The 18,185-nt window shown below is 46.3% G+C and overlaps 1 protein-coding gene across 2 annotated transcripts in view; it reads right to left on the reverse strand.

Moving 5' to 3' along the window:
- Tmem181 (transmembrane protein 181) overlaps window positions 1-18,185 on the reverse strand; it is a 44,057-nt gene that overhangs the window by 5,840 nt on the left and 20,032 nt on the right. The window contains exons 3-11 of one of the 2 annotated variants that reach the window (XM_090337893.1): window positions 17,857-17,912; window positions 15,780-15,870; window positions 13,653-13,780; window positions 9,336-9,446; window positions 3,177-3,257; window positions 1,546-1,645; window positions 891-1,021; window positions 592-683; window positions 223-280 (exon numbers count right to left, since the gene is read on the reverse strand). In XM_090337893.1, coding sequence (XP_090194019.1) covers window positions 223-280; window positions 592-683; window positions 891-1,021; window positions 1,546-1,645; window positions 3,177-3,257; window positions 9,336-9,446; window positions 13,653-13,780; window positions 15,780-15,870; window positions 17,857-17,912 — 848 coding nt within the window. The remainder of the gene's footprint in view (window positions 1-222; window positions 281-591; window positions 684-890; window positions 1,022-1,545; window positions 1,646-3,176; window positions 3,258-9,335; window positions 9,447-13,652; window positions 13,781-15,779; window positions 15,871-17,856; window positions 17,913-18,185) is intronic. The other variant, XM_090337894.1, reaches the window with a different exon arrangement.

Consider the following 18,185-nt stretch of genomic DNA (forward strand, 5'->3'; position numbering starts at 1 on the left):
TTGACTAGCTAGGATTACAGGCATGAGCCACATAGCTTTAAAACTTCACCTTTTGGTATTGCTCAACATATTTTCCCCAAATTTTCTACCTTTGAACTCTCTGTACTTGCTAAATATTCATTTAGCAAGATCATGTCAACACACAATTTAAGTTACGAAAGTCAGTCATTTCATCAAACGCCATCTTCAGAAAAATTCTCAGGCTTCATTAACAATTCTCACCTGAAAATTTCCGGTGTCAACTCGGTACTGGTACATGGGGTCATGTAATTCATTAGCTCTTAAAGAAGATATTTAAAAGGCAAATTAATTACAAGTTTTACATTTTACACTGTTCTCTCTCAGGAACATTCTCTCTCTACAGGAGAAATGTAAAGCGCACTTGGGGTTTTTCATAGATGCCATCTTAGACTAGTAGACCACTGTGTTCTCTGCAAGCCACTCAAGCAAAACTGACTTCCTCAGTTCCAGTCAGCTGACTGCCTGCGACACAGATGCCTTCTTTCCTCCTGGATGACATCACTTTCAGAGTCAGGTCTGGTGTGTCCACTCATCATGCTTTGCAGGACTGTTTCACACAGAAGTACTCACGTTTGCCATATTCCCAGTGTGACAGAAGCCAGCCACAGCAGTCCAACAATGAGGAATTTTGGCAAATAGAAAGTTAAACACTTCCTTTCTCCCTAAAAAGAAAAAAAAAAAGGAAGAAATACAGAAAACAGTAATTCTTACAAAGCATTCATTCCAGAAGGATCTATCAAATCCCAGATTCCAAGCCATGCCTACACAACGTGCCCCCTGCCGGTCCGATGTGAGGTTGAGGAAGGCTTCCAGGGCTGCTGCGATCACGTAGGACTGTCATCAGCAGACGGCGGGCTTGTTTGGCTCACCTGGACTCGTATTCCATGGTACGCACACAGCCAGAAGAGCAGCAAGGCACACAGAAACAGAGACTGCAAGAAATCATCCAGCATCCCTGGAAACCAGCTGTTCACCAGGAAGGAGAGGGGGAAGAATGGATCTGGAAGACAAAGGACAGACACAGGATGGGAGTGGGACTGGCCAGCACCCAGCCCGGAACACGGAACACGGAGCCCCCATACTCCTTTGCGAAAGCAGCTCTCGAAGGAGAGGTGGTGGGTAAACGCCACTGCACAGACTGCTGCAGGGGTCACTGCAGAGCACTGTCTACCCTGAGTCATCTCCTCCCACGGGAGGCAGCCTGAGAACTCTACTCATGGAGTTCAGGCAGCAAAGGCCTCTGGAGCAGAGACAGCCATGCCAGCACCGGCAGCCAAGTCCCAGGACTGCTGTGTCTGTAGCTCATCCAAGTTTTAACCACTGAAGCGTTGCTGTTTGTTAAAGACCTAGGCATCTGCCACAGCCTGTGCAACATAACTATGCCTGGGGAGCAGGAGCCTGCCCCAACCTGCCCCTCCCAGGTCTTCCACAGGCTCCTTCTGGGCACTTGAGCCAGGCCACCTCTAAGATGCCTGCCAGTTTTAAAGCAAAGAGGGAAAAGTTCTAGAGAAAAGTGGCACCTACCATTGTACAACAGCAGCAGTAGCAGGAGGGCAGACATCCACTTCTGCTCGATGCCCCAGTCTCGCATGGAAAATCTGCGCAGGGAATGTGCAAACAGGCACTGCAAAGCAAACAGGCGCAGGCCCCTCACCTCCTGTACCCAGCAGGGTCGCTGAGTCCCCCTCTCACTCCTCTGCTGGGTTAAGTCCTGCTGAACTAACTACCGAGATCCTGGAGGCTGTCGGGACAACCAGGATGAGATGAGTGACCGATGGATGGGGCCACAGGCCAAGTGGATCCCAGCTGTGACCTTGGGAATAGCCACAAATTCTCTACAAATAGAAGGAACACACATTCCCCTAGCATCCTCACTGGGATGCTGCCACAAGGCCACAAGCTCTAGTAGACAGCTCCTACAGAGGGGTGGCACCGGCTTCCGAGGACAGTGCTGGGCTCCCCGAGTAATAGCTACGAGACAAGGCTTGTGCCAATGGTCAGAGGCTGAGTTTATTCTCACATTCTTCCCCAGAGAGGATGTATGAGTCCTGGAAGAACCCCTCTGAAGCTGCTTTCAAACTCTGTATGATGTGCCATGCTTAGGGTAAGGGCAGGGGGAAGGGGTTCTTTTTCTGTAATTCAACACAAGTCAATGGTTTTCTAGGCAACCAGCTTATTGTCCACTTTCCCTATTCCAAGTTCTGTGCAGGGGTGAGGTCCAGATCCCTCTGTTAGGAATGCCTGAGGGTCACAAGTGCCAAACTTTGGGCCAAAGAAGAGAGCAAGAAAATCCCAGGCAGCAGACAGCAGACAGTCCTCAGGAAACAATGAGGACTTCCAACAGACCAGCCATGAATGCCAGCAGCCCCTTAACCAGCAAGGACACCCAGCCCAGCTTCTGACCAATTCCAGGGCGTGTCTTTCTTCCAGCGACAATACCTCTCACAGGCTCAACATATGCTTCATTCTCCTCCACTGGGAAGTCTTCCAAGCACCCAGGGTGCCTAGAAGGCAGCTTCAGGGGCCATGACGGCAAAGAAGGGACACATCTAAATGTCACCTCCTCTCCACCAGTCTCAGGTGAGCCCCTGGAGAGGGCAAAACGCCTCTTCAGATGGTCCTCGGCCACTGACACACCATACTCCCTGATTTCCAATCTCTAAATCTTCACAGATTTCCCGGACTCTCCTGGGCCCCCTCTGTCTCCAGGGGCATTGTCCAAATCAAGGTGCTTATGGATACACGTTTCAGCTCCCAAAGAAGCCAAAGGCTTGCATTTCCAAGACCATTTCTCTGTAGCCTATTTCTGAAGGGTTCCTAAACATAAAGACCCACGAGAATGCTGCTCTGAGGGACCCAGTGCAGGTCCCTCAGACAACGCAGGATCCCTTCCACACAGGTGAAATGGAGTTTTATTGCACCTGATGCCATTTTATTTAAAAGGTAGTGATCTGCCACATTATTTCTTATGGAAGGAGAGTGTTCCACTTTTTATACCACAGTACTTCCTCACAGGGGGACTGTTGGGAAATGGGGTGAATCACTGGACCACACATCTTGGTGTCGGGACAGATCTCCGTGACACTCATAGCTGCACACACGAGTGCAGCCCTGACTTGACCCTGGGTGTGGTGTGCCAGGCCCACAACACTCACAGTGACAATGAAGGTGAGCACCACAAACACGAAGCGGAACCAGATCTCCAGCTTAGAAAACGCAGGGTCATAGGTCTTCCACTGAAACGACAGCAGGGAGGGGGATGAAAGGCTGTGCCCTGTACAGTCCACATGTTGTCAAATTCTAACACAGTACTTTTATGTAGGCTGGGCACCAGTGGCGCATGCCTGTCATTCTGGCTGTTCAGGAGGCGCATCTGAAGAATCAACATTTAAAGCCAACCCAAGTAGGAAAGTCCTCTAGAGGCCAGGTGCAGTGGCTCACACCTGTAATCCTAGTAACTCAGGAGGCTGAGATCTGAGGATCAAGGTTCAAAGCCAGCCTGGGCTGGCTGGACCTGAGACTTTTATCTCCAATTAGCCTCTAGAAAACAGGAAGTAGGGTTGTGGCTCAAGGGTAGGGTGGTAGTCTTGAGCTGAAGAGCTCAGGGACAGCGCCCAGGCCAAGTTCAAGCCCTATGACCCACCAAAAAAAAAAAAAGTCCTCTAGACTCCATCTCCCAAATAATGAGCAAGACATAGGGCTAGAAGTACGAGGTCATCCTAGAAGTGAGCACCGTGAGCACACAAGGGCCTATGGTCAAGTTCTAACACCACCAAAATAAAAAAGGAAGCACAGATGTACTACCCAGTAACTGAAAGTAGTTTTAAATGGCGAATTTGGTATAAGTAAACTGTTCTATAATCATAACAAGGGCACTGGGATTTTAAGACTCCCATCAAAACCCATCCTTTTAATCTCTTCATTAATAAAAAGCCCACTTCTCATTATCATTAAAAGAAACAGTGTGTGTGCGTGCGTGCGTGCGTGCGTGCGTGCGTGCGTGTGTGTGTGTGTGTGTGTGTGTGTCTCTGTGTTTGAACTTAGGGTCTCAATGCAGACTAGGTAAGCAACAAACTATATCTTTAGCCATTTCATTTTGAATGTTTATAGACCACTGTGTCAATTAATTCTGTATAATACAACCCCAGGCTACCTCTTTCCAAAGCTCATAGTAAATTTAGACTATCTAAAAATTCACATATGTGCGTATACCTATATATGCCAATAATAGCATTACACTGTACGACTATAGCAGCAACAGTTCCTCCAGGTACTGAAGCCATCTGTGCAAAGTTATAAAGCAGGCAAAATACATTTTATTTTCATTACATGTTGTTTTGGGATGGGATCTTGCTAACTCTGCCCTTGAACTTATGATCCACCTGTATTATAGCCTCCTAAGTAGCTGGAATCACAGATGCATACAACTATACCCAGAAAAATAAATATATTTCATAAAATGCAGAAGTATAAGCTGCATTTTCTTTAGAAAGTAGCATATATATGAATCTGATACCATAGAGGTAAACTATAGTTTCATGGTCGATTATGGTGATAGAGTGGATCTCAGTTTCTATCACAAGTCGAAGCTTCAGGCGCCACCTGCTGTCAACAGGGCAGAAAGCATGAGGCCTTCACCCTAGTCAGAGGCAAATTCATAAGCAGACCACAGCCTGGATATTCCACTCCATGGTTTCAATGCATTGAATTGAAATAATTCATGTAATTTTAAATACCCATACAAGAGAATAGAGAGTGTCTAAGAATGGAGAAGCGTCTAAGACACCGACTGAGCAAAAGAGGCAGGGTTGGGCGGTGTGACCTCTGGCTGGTGAGAAAGGACCAAGTCACAGAGAGCATAGTGGAAGGGGCAGCCTAAGCCATGAGTACACAGCAGATAAGTTTTGGCCAAAGAGGCTCTCTGGACAGCAGCCCAACAAGTGCCAAGGCCACCCTTCACATCTCCATCCAAATACTGACGGTGTACACCTCCCAGCTCAGAGAACACCCTCCACAGCATGAGCTGCCAGCACAAACGGACCAGTAATGGCACCAGCTCCCAAGAAAAGGAAGACTCAAGGTGCACATGCTTTTGCCTAAATGACAGAAAGCTAAAGACAGGATGCTACTTTGGCCCCACTCAGCAAGTTTAAAAGCAAGGCCTGAAAAGACCGAGCCATTTTGCAGTCACAAACAAGATCCTAGAACAAAGCTTAGCAGACATATAAGAAGCTGGGGTATGCAGGGAGATCAAAAGAAAGTCGTTAATGAGCATGCCTAAGGTTCAAAGTGAATCTTCGACTCAGGACAGTTAGCCTCAGCAGCTTATTGGGTCTCCCATACATACAAAAGAAGAAAGAAGGGACCGGGAGTTTGGCCTAGTGGTTAAAGTGCTTGCCTAGCATGCATGAAGACCCGGGTTCGATTCCTCGGTACCACATACATAGAAAAAAGCTGGAAGTGGTGCTGAGGCTCAAGTGGTAGAGCTCTAGCCTTGAGAAAGTCCAAGGACAGTGCTCAGGCCCTGAGCTCAAGCCCAGGACTGGCAAAAAAATAAAAAAAAATAAAAAAGAAGAAGAAAGAAGAAGAAAGAAGAAGAAGAAGAAGAAGAAGAACAACAACAACAACAACAAGAAAGAAGAAAGAAGAAGAAAGGAAGAAAGAAAGAAGAAGGAAGAAGAAGAAGGAAGAAGAAGAAGAAGAAGGAAGAAGGTGGAGGAGGAGGAGAAGGAGGAGGAAGAAGAAGAAGAAGAAGGAAGCAGCAGAAGCAGCAGCAGAAGCAGCAGCAGAAGCAGCAGCAGAAGCAGCAGCAGCAGCAGCTGGGGTGTGAATCGAGCACACTGCCATTCCAGTATTCAGGAGGCCGAGGGAGGAGGACTGCAAGTTTGCTATCAGCCTGGACTAAGAGAGACATCTTGCATTTAAGTAAAAGAAAAAGACTACTTGTGAAAACACAAGATCTAGCAATCATCCATACCAGACATTTATAAAATTAAGAAAAAGCTGGTTCACACCCATAACCCCGGCTACTCAAGAGGATGAGATCTGAGATCACATTTTTTTTTTTTTTTTTTTGGCCAGTCCTGGGCTTGTGCTCAGAGCCTGAGCTCTAACCTTGGGCTTTGAGATCACATTTTGAAGCCAACCCAGGCAAGAAAGTTTGAGACTCTTCTCTCCAAAAAATAAAGGCGCTATGTTCAAGTGGCAGAGCAAAAAAGTAAGGGACCATACCTAGTCCCTAAGCTCAACCCCCAGGACTGGCATAGAGGTGTAGACCGAGAGTGAGGGGATTTGCGGAGACGCCAGTGCACGTGCTGCCGCGTGGAGCACCAGGAGCAGTGGATCAAGACACAATGGCAACTGTGAAGACATGGATGGAAATCGCCAAGGACAGAGGCCAGGGGACAATGAAGATAGGCAGAGCCTCAGACTGCAGTAGGATACCCCATGTGGCCTTCCAGCTGTGCTCCAAGTCCCTGAATTTGAGAAGGAGGGGAGGGAAGGAGGACAGAAAAAGAAATATTTACAGAAATAACGGTCAAAATGTTTTCCAAAATTTGATGAAAAACCTCACAAACCCAGAAAGCTCAATGAATCCCAAGTGCAAAGACCATGAAGTCCACAAATCAAGTCCATCAAAAAAATAAACAAAGAAGATGTTAAGAGAAGGTATGAAAAGAAAACAGTGGTTCAGAGGGCAAAGACGGGGACAAAGATAAAGGTGACCTGTTTTTTTTCCTCTGTCAGAAAAGTACAAGCCAGAAACCATGATGCAACTCTTGGAAGACTGAAGCCTGACAGACTGGAGAGCCTGGCCTGCTGATTACGAACATGGCAGCTCACAGCACCACTGGCAGAGATGGAGGATGCCAGCTGCCTAACCATACACTCAGCTGCCCTGTGACCAGGGCTAACCCAAGGCAAGATCTATGCACAAATGTCCACAGGGCTTCTATATGAAACTTCCAAACCAGAAACATTCAAATGCCCATCACAGACAAACGAATGCCAACTACTATAGCCATGTGGTGGAATATTACTCAGGAATGAACTAGGCAGGAGTTTGGTCTAGTGGTAGAGGGCTTGCCTAATATGCATGAAGACCCAGGTTCCATTCCTTAGTACCACATACATAGAAAAACCAGAAGTGGTGTTGTGGCTCAAGTTGTAGAGCACTAGCCTTGGGGAAAGCCCAAGGACAGTGCTCAGGCCCTGAAGTGCTCAAGCTCCAGGACTGGCCACACACACACAGAAAAAGGAACTGTAGATACACCTAACATTATTAATCAGATTCAAAAGAAATACACTGAAAGAATCTAGTAAGTACATACTATGGTATTACTTCATTAGTTTAAGTTTTAAAACTGCAAATGAACCTGCAATGAAGTAGTGCAGTGGTGGCTGGAGGACAGGAAGGGACAGGAGGAAGGGGAGACATGTGTGCTGCATCTTGACAGTGAGCCCGTTTCCCGGCTCTGGCACATCCTATGAGAGGGGTCACATCTTCTAGTTTAAGCATGTGAACTTCACGATGTGTCCAGAATACTTCAATAAAGTTGCCAGACAAAGTAACTTACAAAAGGGTTAGCAGGAAGTGACCAGGACTGGGCAGGAGAATTTTGAAGTCAGAATCTCAGGTGCAAACCCCAGCTCCTGCAATCCCTTTATCTCACTAAGTCTCAGTTTCTCTCCACAAAGTAGGAACATATGGGTTACTGACTTCATGATCTTACAATGATGTCTGTATTAGAAAAAGTTATCACGGGAACTTGCAAAGGGTGAACATTCAGTAAACAAGCAAGTCTAAAATGGCACTGTTACAACTGCCATGAGATTGATATTTCATGACGGGACCAGGTCCTTTACTGAAGATCATGGTGACATTGGGGGCAGGAAAATGGGCACCAGGAACGTCTATCTCAATAGCTCGGCTGATGAGAAGAACAAGAAACACAGGAGACAGATGATATAGTGTGTCTGTAAGCCCAGAGAGGGTGGTGCTGAGGTAAGCACAATACTCATGTCTTAGTAGACTAGCCGTTCTCTAAGGCACAATCTGGAAGAGAAGGAAGGGACCAGCAGTGCGGACTGTTTCAAGCTCACCCCCAGTCCAAGGTCATGGGTGAGGAAAAGAAGGAGATGGGGCATTTGGAGCTGGAGGGGAGAACGCCCAGGAGCTGAGGAAGATGGACGGCTGTGGCGTACAGAGAAGGTACTGCAGATGGAAGGCACAGGTCAGGTGATGCGTATGGTGTCAGAAGCAGTGCTGCATGGCATGACAAGGCAGGAGTGAGCATTACCTCCCTGGGCAGCGGCCCCAGCCCTCCTCACTGCCCCTGCCAATCACAGCTCAAAAATACCACACAGGAAATTCCAGCAACAAACAGCCCTAAGTTTTAGTTCATGAACTATTCTCACATTGTCCTGCTCTGTCCTGTCCAGGGTGTGAACCGTCCCCTTCTGCCCCGTGAGTCCTCACTATCGTGTGTGTGTATACATATGTCTATCATTTATTATATATATAAAACATATCATATATACTATGTTATAGATATGGTATGATACAAATAATATACACATATGTAACACTAGTTAGTGAATAAACCAAATGTGACCTGTCCATCCAATGAAATATTACACAGCAAAATAAACAGGTAAGAGTAGTGTGCCGATACCGTCAACAAGCTGGATGAACCTTGCAATCACCATGCTAAGTGAAAACAGCCAGTCACAAAAGACCACATGCTATCAAATTCCATTTCCAAGTGTCCAGGACAGGCCAGTCCAGAGACACAGAAAGCAGATGGCGATGACCATATCCTGTGAGGAGGAAAGTGGGAAGTGCCGGCTGACAGGCTTCTTCTGCGAGACGATGGCTCTGAATCAAGGCCACGCTTCTGGCTACACAATGGTGAACATACTAGAAGTCACTGGACCATCCAGGTTAGCAGGCAGGGTCCACGACAGGGGACTATCTCAGTGAAGTGCTCACTCTGACATAAATCAAAGCAATGAAAACCAACGGAGCCAGGATCTGTCAGACCCAAGTCCCTCGGCTCTCTGGTCTTACTGGCTCAGGAGTGAAGGGGCAGGGGGACAGGTTCTAAGTGGACACGGGATTGCTCTATTTTAAACCCCAGAGCACCTAAGATTCCCCCCATTTCTATGCTGTCTTCTACACTTTTCTTAGTTCCACATACTGAGGAAAACTGTGGTTTTACTGTGCCAAATAACCTTGCTAAAGACCATGAGATGTTTCTAGCACTCAACAAATAAGTCATGGGTGAGAGAGGGGGACATGGGTTCTTACTCACCGTAAAGCTTGTGTCCTTGATGGGAAGCTTCAGGTGCGCGAACCCCACAGACACTGTATACTGTGTGTAATTCAAGTAGCCGAGGTGAGCCACAATAATCTCCGTGCATTTCTGCAAACACAAGGAAGAGCATGTCTTTCTTCAAAGCAAGACAGAAGAACCTCCTACACATAAGAGACACACTTGGACAACAGCAGCAGAATTGTCATCTCCAGGGAGCTTGCCAAAAGTCCAGAAAAATCAGATGCCAGCCAAAAGTTTCCTAGAAAGTACCAAGTAGGTATTTTTGGAACCATAATATATGACAAAACAATTAAACTTGTCTTGCTTTGGATGAGTGAAAATATTGTGCTTACATAAAAAAGCTAGCCAGGTAACACACCTGCCATTTCTACAAACACAAGACCACACCCAGTAACTGAGGGTTAGGACCCAGGGGATTGGATGGTGCAGCCTGACTTGTCCTCCTGGATGCATATTTACCACAGTCATAACTGTACACACTGTGGGACCATACTTTACCTATGTTTAGCCACCACCATTCCCTAAGCAGTGCCCCTCTCCCAACCAGCATCAAAACTGAGCGGCCTCCAGGGCATCCTAGAATCCCAGTGCTCCAAGATCTGCTAGGAGTCACTTTCAATTCTGCAGAATCAGGAAGCCCATTGTCTCCCATCTCCTCTATGTGGCTGTCCTCTTCAGAAGTGGAGAGAATGAGTTTTAATTCTGGGGTATGGTCCTACAAGGGCCAGTCCCCAGAGCAGCAGGTTAAAGATCTGGTACAGCACCAAGGAATTGAACCCAGGGCTTCATGGATGCTAGGCAAACACTCTACCACTAGGCCACACTGCTAGCCCAGGATATTCAAGTTCTAGACAGAGTTTAATTCTGTGGTCTAAAGAACTCTGAAAGGAAATATGTGTCATAGCTTGAGTTGCCCATGGATGGGGCTCTGGGTGGTCCTCCCTGTCCCTTCTAGCTTTTTTCCTTCTTCTTCATTTACTACACTTCCAAATTCTTCTAAATGTACAAATTTGCTTTTGAAATCTGCAAAAAAATTCTCACAAAGGATACAAATAACTGGAAAAATAAATAATGGACATAACAAACAAACAAACAAAGATCTGGTACAGCCTTGCCTTTCAGGCCAACATGCTCTGAATGTCACTCCATCACCCAAGCAGACACATGCTTCCTCGGCCACAACAGCCCAGCCACTGCCTAGCATTTCTGTGGCTTTCAGGATGGCACCTGTTCTTGCTGCAGCTCTGAACAGAAAAATCAGAAGGCCCTCAAGATAGAGAAAATGGACTTGGCTTTTATGTAAGAAGCCTCAAAAACACAGCTGGGTGGCTCATGCCTATAATCCTAGCTACTCAGAAGGCTGAGATCTGAGGATCAAGGTTCAAAGCCAGCTCAGGCACAAAAGGACCTGAGAGTCTTATCTCCAGTTAACCTCTAGAAAATGGGAAGTGGGGCTTGGCTCAAGGTAGCCTTGAGATAAAGAGTTCAGGGATAACACTCAGGCCCAGGGGGTAGAGCAGTAGCCTTGAGCTGAAGAACTCAGGGACAGTGCCCAGGCAGAGATCAACCCCATGACCCACCCACCCCCCCCCCCCCAAAAAAAACCACACACACACACACACACCTGGATGGGCTGGGAGTGTAGCCTAGTGGTAGAGTGCTCACCTAACATGTATGAAGCCCTGGGTTTGATTCCTCAGTACCACATATACAGAAAAAGCTGGAAGTGGCGCTGTGGCTCAAATGGCAGAGTGCTAGCCTTGAGCAAAGTGTCCAAGGACAGTGCCCAGGCCCTAAGTTCAAACCCCAGGACTAGCAAAAACAAAAAACAAAAACAACTGGAGGAGGGATGAGGGCCTACTGCCCCCAGGGGCTGTTTATCTAAGGGATAGGAGGGAAGAGGCAAATGGCACAGGGCCTAAAGGGGTGTTAAGGCCCCATGTCTCAGACATGAAGGTCACCTGGCCACCAGGTCTGCACCATAGTCCCCCGCCCTAGGAGGGGCGGGGCTGCCTGGAGCCAGTGAGAGCTCCCTGGCTGTCAACCACCCTCTTCCCACCTCCCACATAAGCACAAGCCACCTGCTATATTTTATCCATCTGGCTGTGCTTCCTTTCCACCTGGGAAGCTCCATTCACCTGGGTTGGCCCTTGTCCTCTCAGCCAGTGTGTATGTGTGTGTCCTTGTTCCTGTCAAGACTACATTCCCCTACCTGCTGACAGTCAGTCACCTGCAGCTAAGGCCTCAAGGGTCTGGGAGGGGAGGCTCAACAACCTGCCATCCTGCCAACCTTCAGGCAGCCTGGTTGTCCTGAGGCTGAGTTTTCAGCTGAGGCAATCAACGTCTTGGGGACTTCTTGTATTTTCATTTTGATGGTGCTGGGGTTTGAATCCATGACTTATACTTGCCACGAAAATGACCCACAACTTGGTGCCACCCCTGCAGCCCTTTTCTGCGTTAGTTATTTTGGGATAGGATCTGTAGCTTTTTCCCCACAGCTAGCCTAAGGCTAGCTTGCTCTACCTATCTGTACCTCCCATGTAGCCGGGATTACAGACAGGATTCACCAGTTTTGATGTGTGGTCTTGCTAATTTTTCACCTAAGCTAGCTTTGAACTGCAATCCTTCCAATCCTTGCCTCCTAAATAGTTCTGGTAACAGGTGTGAACCACCATGCCCAGACAAACTGAGCTTCAGAATCGAAGTCTGTGTGCTGGGAGCACCGCCAGGGACAGTCACAGAAACTACAGGAGAAGCAGTCATGGAGCAGCTGTGCATCCTGTATCTCCTCTGAACATGGCTGCCTCTTGCCTAGAGAATGGGAGGTCAGCTGCTGGGACAATGGTCCTTTCTGTCACACGTCTTCCCTCTGCCACTCAAAAGAACTGGCCAAGCATCCCTCACCTGCGGAGACGTGGATGCCTCATGCTGATACACCTGGATCCTCACCCCCTTCTGGGGAGTGTCAGGGAGGCAGAAGCCCCCTTTACAGATGAGGGCAACCCATTCCAGAAACTTCAACTCATGCAGGTAACAGGACGGGGGAGGGGGTGGGGGGAGAGTTACTTCGAACCTTCTCTAATGCCAGTCTATCAGTGAGGGATGGAACTGTGGCGGCTGAGGCTCGTGACGCCTCTACCATCCCAGCTTGCTGGAGAGAGCCGCACTGCACACACAGCTCATGTGTCCGGTGGCTGGGAACCCTAAGTTTAGTCGATAATAAGGGACTAGAGAAAGTGGCCAGCCAGTGCAGCCTTCCACCACGAGAATCGGGCTGGTCTGCTTACTGGGGCAGCCAGGCAGATGCATTGTGTTCAGGCCAGGAGCTTCAGCACAAGGGCACACTGAATGTCTGTGCCATCCTGGGCAATGGCTCTGTATAAAATGGGTTCTAGTTCATTCTGTGACCTCCTGTGAGGAATCCCTGAGCATGACAATGAGCATATGTACAGGCAATGCACCCTCATCTCTGTCATCCCAGGTCTAACCTCCCATCAAAAGCACTGCTTGTTCTCCATGCTCTCCAAGTGCCCTGAGCAGGAGTCCTCAAGTGGCTCCTCCTGAATCTCTAGACTCTGGACATGAATGAAAGCTCCTCAGCCACTAGGACCCTGTCCCATAGCCACACACTGCACCTCAGGGGCAATGCCCCAAAATGAGCCCCCTGACCTGAGTGGTCTGAACACTTGGGCTCCATCCCAGATGGGCCAGGGCATTGGACACCCAACAGAAACAACCCAGGGCCCCAGGACAGAACCTGGACACGAGCAGTCCTTTTCTGGAAGGCAGCCGTCCAAGTCTGCCAGCAGACAACTCAAGCTCTAGGCTGCCCACGTACCCAGGTGTCAGAAGGCGAGTGTCTTGTAACTGTGTGTGCACATGTGCACATGCAGTAGTTAAAAACTTTTATAAAGTTAGGAGAATTTGTTTAGTTTTACTCCATTATTTTTCTTTCACTTTTTTGGGGTACTGTACTTGGGCTTGAACTCAGAGCCCAGGTGCTATTCCTGAACTTTTTGCTCAAGGTTAGTCCTACCACTTGAGCTGCAGCTCCACTTCTAGTGTTTTGGTGGTTAACTGGAGATAAGAGTCTCATAGACTTTCTGGCTCAGGCTGGCTTCAAACCATGATTCTCAGATCCCAGCCTCCTGAGTAGCTATGATTAGTAAATTTTTCTTGAAGAACAATTTTTTTTGAAGGTTCTACTTTTCTGAAGGACTCTGCTAACTACAATAGAGAAGCAGAGTGGGCAGATACACTGTGACAGTATTTGTAACTGGTTAAAACACTCACCCCTCCTGCACTGCAGGTGAGGGTCCTTGTCCGATTGTGAACCTTGTTATGAACGTATGTTGTGGTTCCATCTTGAGCCACCCCATTGACTTTCACAGTCATGGGAAAGCTGGTCTGAATAGAAGTTTCTACAAAAGAAAAATCAGGATCAGAGAGCACCCCAGGCACCTCCCATGGGCAAAGATCCTGTGGCTGAGCCTGGCCTTGGAGCCAAGAACGCAAGGGCCACACTCTGCTGGGAGCCCACATTTTCAAACAGGAAACTTCTCCATTAGAGCCTATGTCCCACATTACTGACGGGCCTGTGTTTAAAACCTATATTTCAGAGCTATGTGTTTCATTTTGCAAATGGTAAGTATTCTGTGACTACTAAAATTCTATTTTTTAATATTCCACATTAACTTTTATATCAGAACAAATAATTTCTATTTTTCTGATTACAATTTATTTTTTAAATACTATCCCAATTATAGATGAAGAAAACAAAAATATAAAGATGGCATTAAACACAATCTTATAGGTAACTGTAGTTAACATTTTTGTGTCTATTATTCCAGACCATTTTCTTTCCCCCCACCCCGCGGGCTAGTTATTTTTTTTAATTGTTGGGGTTACAGTTACATTCATCAAATAGTAGGTGCATTACTTCTCACATATTGATACCTGTTCTCATGTTTTTGTCCCCATTTCCCTCCCCCCCACCCTTTCCCAATCATTGTTTCCCAATCCCTTTCCTATTTCAAATAAACAAATAAACGTATATATAATATACCAGGTAACAAAGTCAGATACAGTAACAAAATGAGCTTAACCATAAGGGCAAAAAAAGAGAAGAGAAAGAACATAGTACATTAAGACTAACAATTACACAAGATAAAGCTCTTGTTTCTGTATCCCTGAGTTCTGTTCATCCTATATGACCTTATGTACAAGGTTTTGAGCTACTATAATCCTCTGTTAGGAGAGTTCTAGATGTGTACTAATTACTACAAATGAGGGAAACCTTCCAGACAATTTTCTAAACATACAAATATACAGTGATATAATATTTACTTTTGGCAGTCCTGGGATTTAAACTCATGGCCTTGTTATTGCCTAGTAAGCACTCTACCAATTGACCCATGGCCCAATGTGGCTGTGTGTGTACGTGTACACGCATACTGTGACTAGGGCTTGGAACTTGGGTCCCTTGAACTTTTTTTTTTTTTTTTTTGCCAGTCCTGAGCCTTGAACTCTGGGCCTGGGTACTGTCCCTCAAATCCTTTTGCTCAAGGCTAGCATTCTACCACTTGTGCTACAGCACCATTTTTGGATTTTTCTGTGATTAACTGAAGAGTCTCATGGACTTTTCTGCCTGGGCTGGCTTAGAACAGCATTCCTTAGATCTGAGCCTCCTGAGTAGCTAGGCAGCCTTGAGCTCTTAAGTTTTTTCTGCTCAAGGAGGGCATTCTACCACCACTTCCAGCTTTTTGGTGATTAACTGGGGACAAAGTCTCTCCCAGACTTTTCTGCTAAGGCTGGCTTCAAACTGACATCCTCAGGTCTTAGCCTAGTACAGATGTGAGCCTCTGGTGCTCAGCAACTCAGTGTGGCTTTTTAAATTTATTTTTTTTTCCTAGACTGGCCTTGGAACTCTATCTGCTAAGCAGCTGAAATTGCAGGGGAAATGGTGAAATTTTACAAGATTAGAAGCTAATCACGATTCTTTGCCCTTCACCACTGATGAATGATCTGGGCTGGGGAAGTCTTTGTAGAGGCTATCCTCCTGTGTACTGTAAGATGGTTTGTGGCCCCCTGGCTGCAACTTGTAGAAGCCAATCATAGACCTTCACCCTAGTGACAAGCCAGTGTCATACCCAATTCAGGGTATCAGCACCCAACTCTCTCTAGCCCCTCAGGTCAGCTGGCCACACCTGCAAGGGCCTCCTTCAATACTTTCCTTTTGAAGTTTTTGCTCCCTCTTTTTTTTTTTTCTATGTATGTGGTACTGAGGAATCGAACCCGGGTCTTCATGCATGCTAGGCAAGCAAGCACTCTACCGCTAGGCTAAACTCCTGGCCCCCTTGCTCCCTCTTAAATATGACAGCTTATACCAGACAAATCATCCCAAAATGCCAGGCTGCTTACCACTTGATGGCTCCAGCTCAACCACACATGTCAGCCACAGCTGCTGATTATATGTAGACAGAGGATTTGAACGTATTTGAACTGGCTCTAGCTGAAAAAGGAAAAAAAATCCATAATCCATGTGACCTTTTTATTGAGTCTTTTGAATATCTCATAACTCCTCTTTTATGTTTCCTTTTTAGTAGTTCATTGTGAATACACAGCCTCGCTCCCTTTTACTCTGCTTGCTTACTCAGCTGGTGCTCTGCCACTTGAGTCATGATTCTATCTAGCAGACTATTCTGCCCAGACTGGCCTCAAACCACAATCCCCTGACCTTAGCCTCTTGAGTAGCTGGAATTACAGGCATAAGCCATGGGTGCCTAGCTCCAAATAGCTCATCTTAACACAGAAATTTATACTTAGAAAAAGAGACCTCATCATTGGCTTTGAGACAGAAGCATGTGCACTAATCTTTCCAGAAAGGGCCAACTTCCACTGCAATTCATTCCTATCTGTCCAAACTCTCAGCAGGCCACTGCTACCACTACCTACTTACATGCCAAAAACAAAACAAAAGTTATCCTCAAGAAGCAAAGGGGAAGAGCAGAAAGATGATGAGATGTGACATAACAGAAGACACAGAGACACCTCCATATTCCACGACAGGGTGGCCCAATACTTCTTTAGCCCCGGTAGGCCAGACCCCTTGAACATCTTTTATTTAGGGCTTTATTAGTCTTAAGTACCTGGAGAGAAAAAAATACAGGACTATGCTGCAATGATTCTACTGCCATGTCTTCCAAAAAAAAAAAAAACACCCTATTGGTGTCTCCTAGCAATGGAATGGTGTGGGGTGTTTATGGCAACCACCAGCAATTGCAGAGAAAAACACTACTTTTGATTCTGTATTTGAATGCTCTGTCAGGGACCACCCACTTCCTTAAAAGCCACAGGCGGAATGAAATCCCCCAGAGAACAGGAGACAGTCTCTCTGAAGGAAGGATGGTCTTTAGAAGTAAGTCAGTTCAGGGGGGGAGGGAAACGGGTACCAAGACATGTGAAAGGGTATCAATGTATGTGAATTAATGCACCTTCTATCTGGCAAATATCATGTAACCCTTTTACTAATTACAATAAAAAAAAAAAAGAGACAAGAGGAAAAAAAAAAAAAAAAGAAGTCAGTTCAGTGGAACAGCTGCTGTCTTCATTGTCCAAGAGAGATTTTCACTCTTAGAGACAGAAATGATAGACCAGCTACTGTGCAGAGAAGCCATGTTGCAGCTCTCCAATTCAGACCACCAGCCCAAGGGTTAAAGGGCTGGGGCTGGCCACAGTGGGGACAGGCCTCCCCTTCCTGAGGGAAGGTGCTGGGGCACTACCAAAACCAGAAAGAAAAAGGTGCATGTCCTTTTGGGGAAGTGGGGAGCAGAGAGAAGGGGTCTGGGGTCAGGCTGTATGCTGTGGGGCTGGGCTCCTGTGATGTAGGATGGCTGTACTCTGCTCATGGAGAAGAGGTCTGACACACACATTAAGTCCTCTAGGCTCTGAGTGGGATTTATTTACTAAAGGAATAAAAAATTCACAACTGGAAGGGACTCCATTTCCTTTAAAGATGGTAGAAAACAAGGCACATTTAAAAGAGGGAAGAGATTTTCCACTTAAACTGAGCTCATGAAAGGAATTCCAATAGTCAATAATAATAATAAAAAAAGATTGTTATTAGAAGCCTGACACAGGGAACAAGTCCAAACTTGATAATTATGGGAACAAAGGGTCAGACACTTAAAATAATCATTGTTAAAACTTGTCATCTATTAGGACTTCTGCATGTTAGGAGCCAGGATGACTTAAGTTGTCCTTTTGAGTTGGGCTGGGTCTCTCTAGAAAGAGGTACCAGCATATTCCTGTGTACAGAAGTACTTAGGGTCTTAGAAATGGTAGTTTCATCAGATAAGAACAGCTACCTTCTGAGAGACTCTGGGGAGCAGGAACAAGTACAGTCTGCCTCCCAGACCCTCAAAGCAGGCCCACTAGTGTGACTCTGAAGTTCTTTTCTGATAATACCACACTAGGTGCCACTTGTACCCAGCCTTACCTTTTTGCTATTGTTTTGTGAAAAATTAGCTGCAGAAGTCTGGATCACTTTGGGTCCTAAAGTACAGCAAAGGAAAAAAGGGGAAAGTGGGTTACAACTCTAGTCAACTTGTTCCAAATGCTAATAAAAACTCATGCATTATACAGAGATTATTTTATTACCTGGTTTCTTTAGAGTGTATATATGTAGGCAAAACACATACAGAGTATTCATTCCTACTGTTTATCTTAACTTCCTAGGTCAGTGTAGTATCTCACACACACACGCATACACACAGCTGAGATTCCCACAGGAAACGTATAATTCTTCCAGTGATGGCTCTCTATAGT

Source organism: Megascapheus bottae, chromosome 8 (genome assembly GCF_031878675.1).
Source record: "Megascapheus bottae isolate mThoBot1 chromosome 8, mThoBot2.hap1, whole genome shotgun sequence".
Taxonomy (NCBI): Eukaryota; Metazoa; Chordata; class Mammalia; order Rodentia; family Geomyidae; genus Megascapheus; species Megascapheus bottae.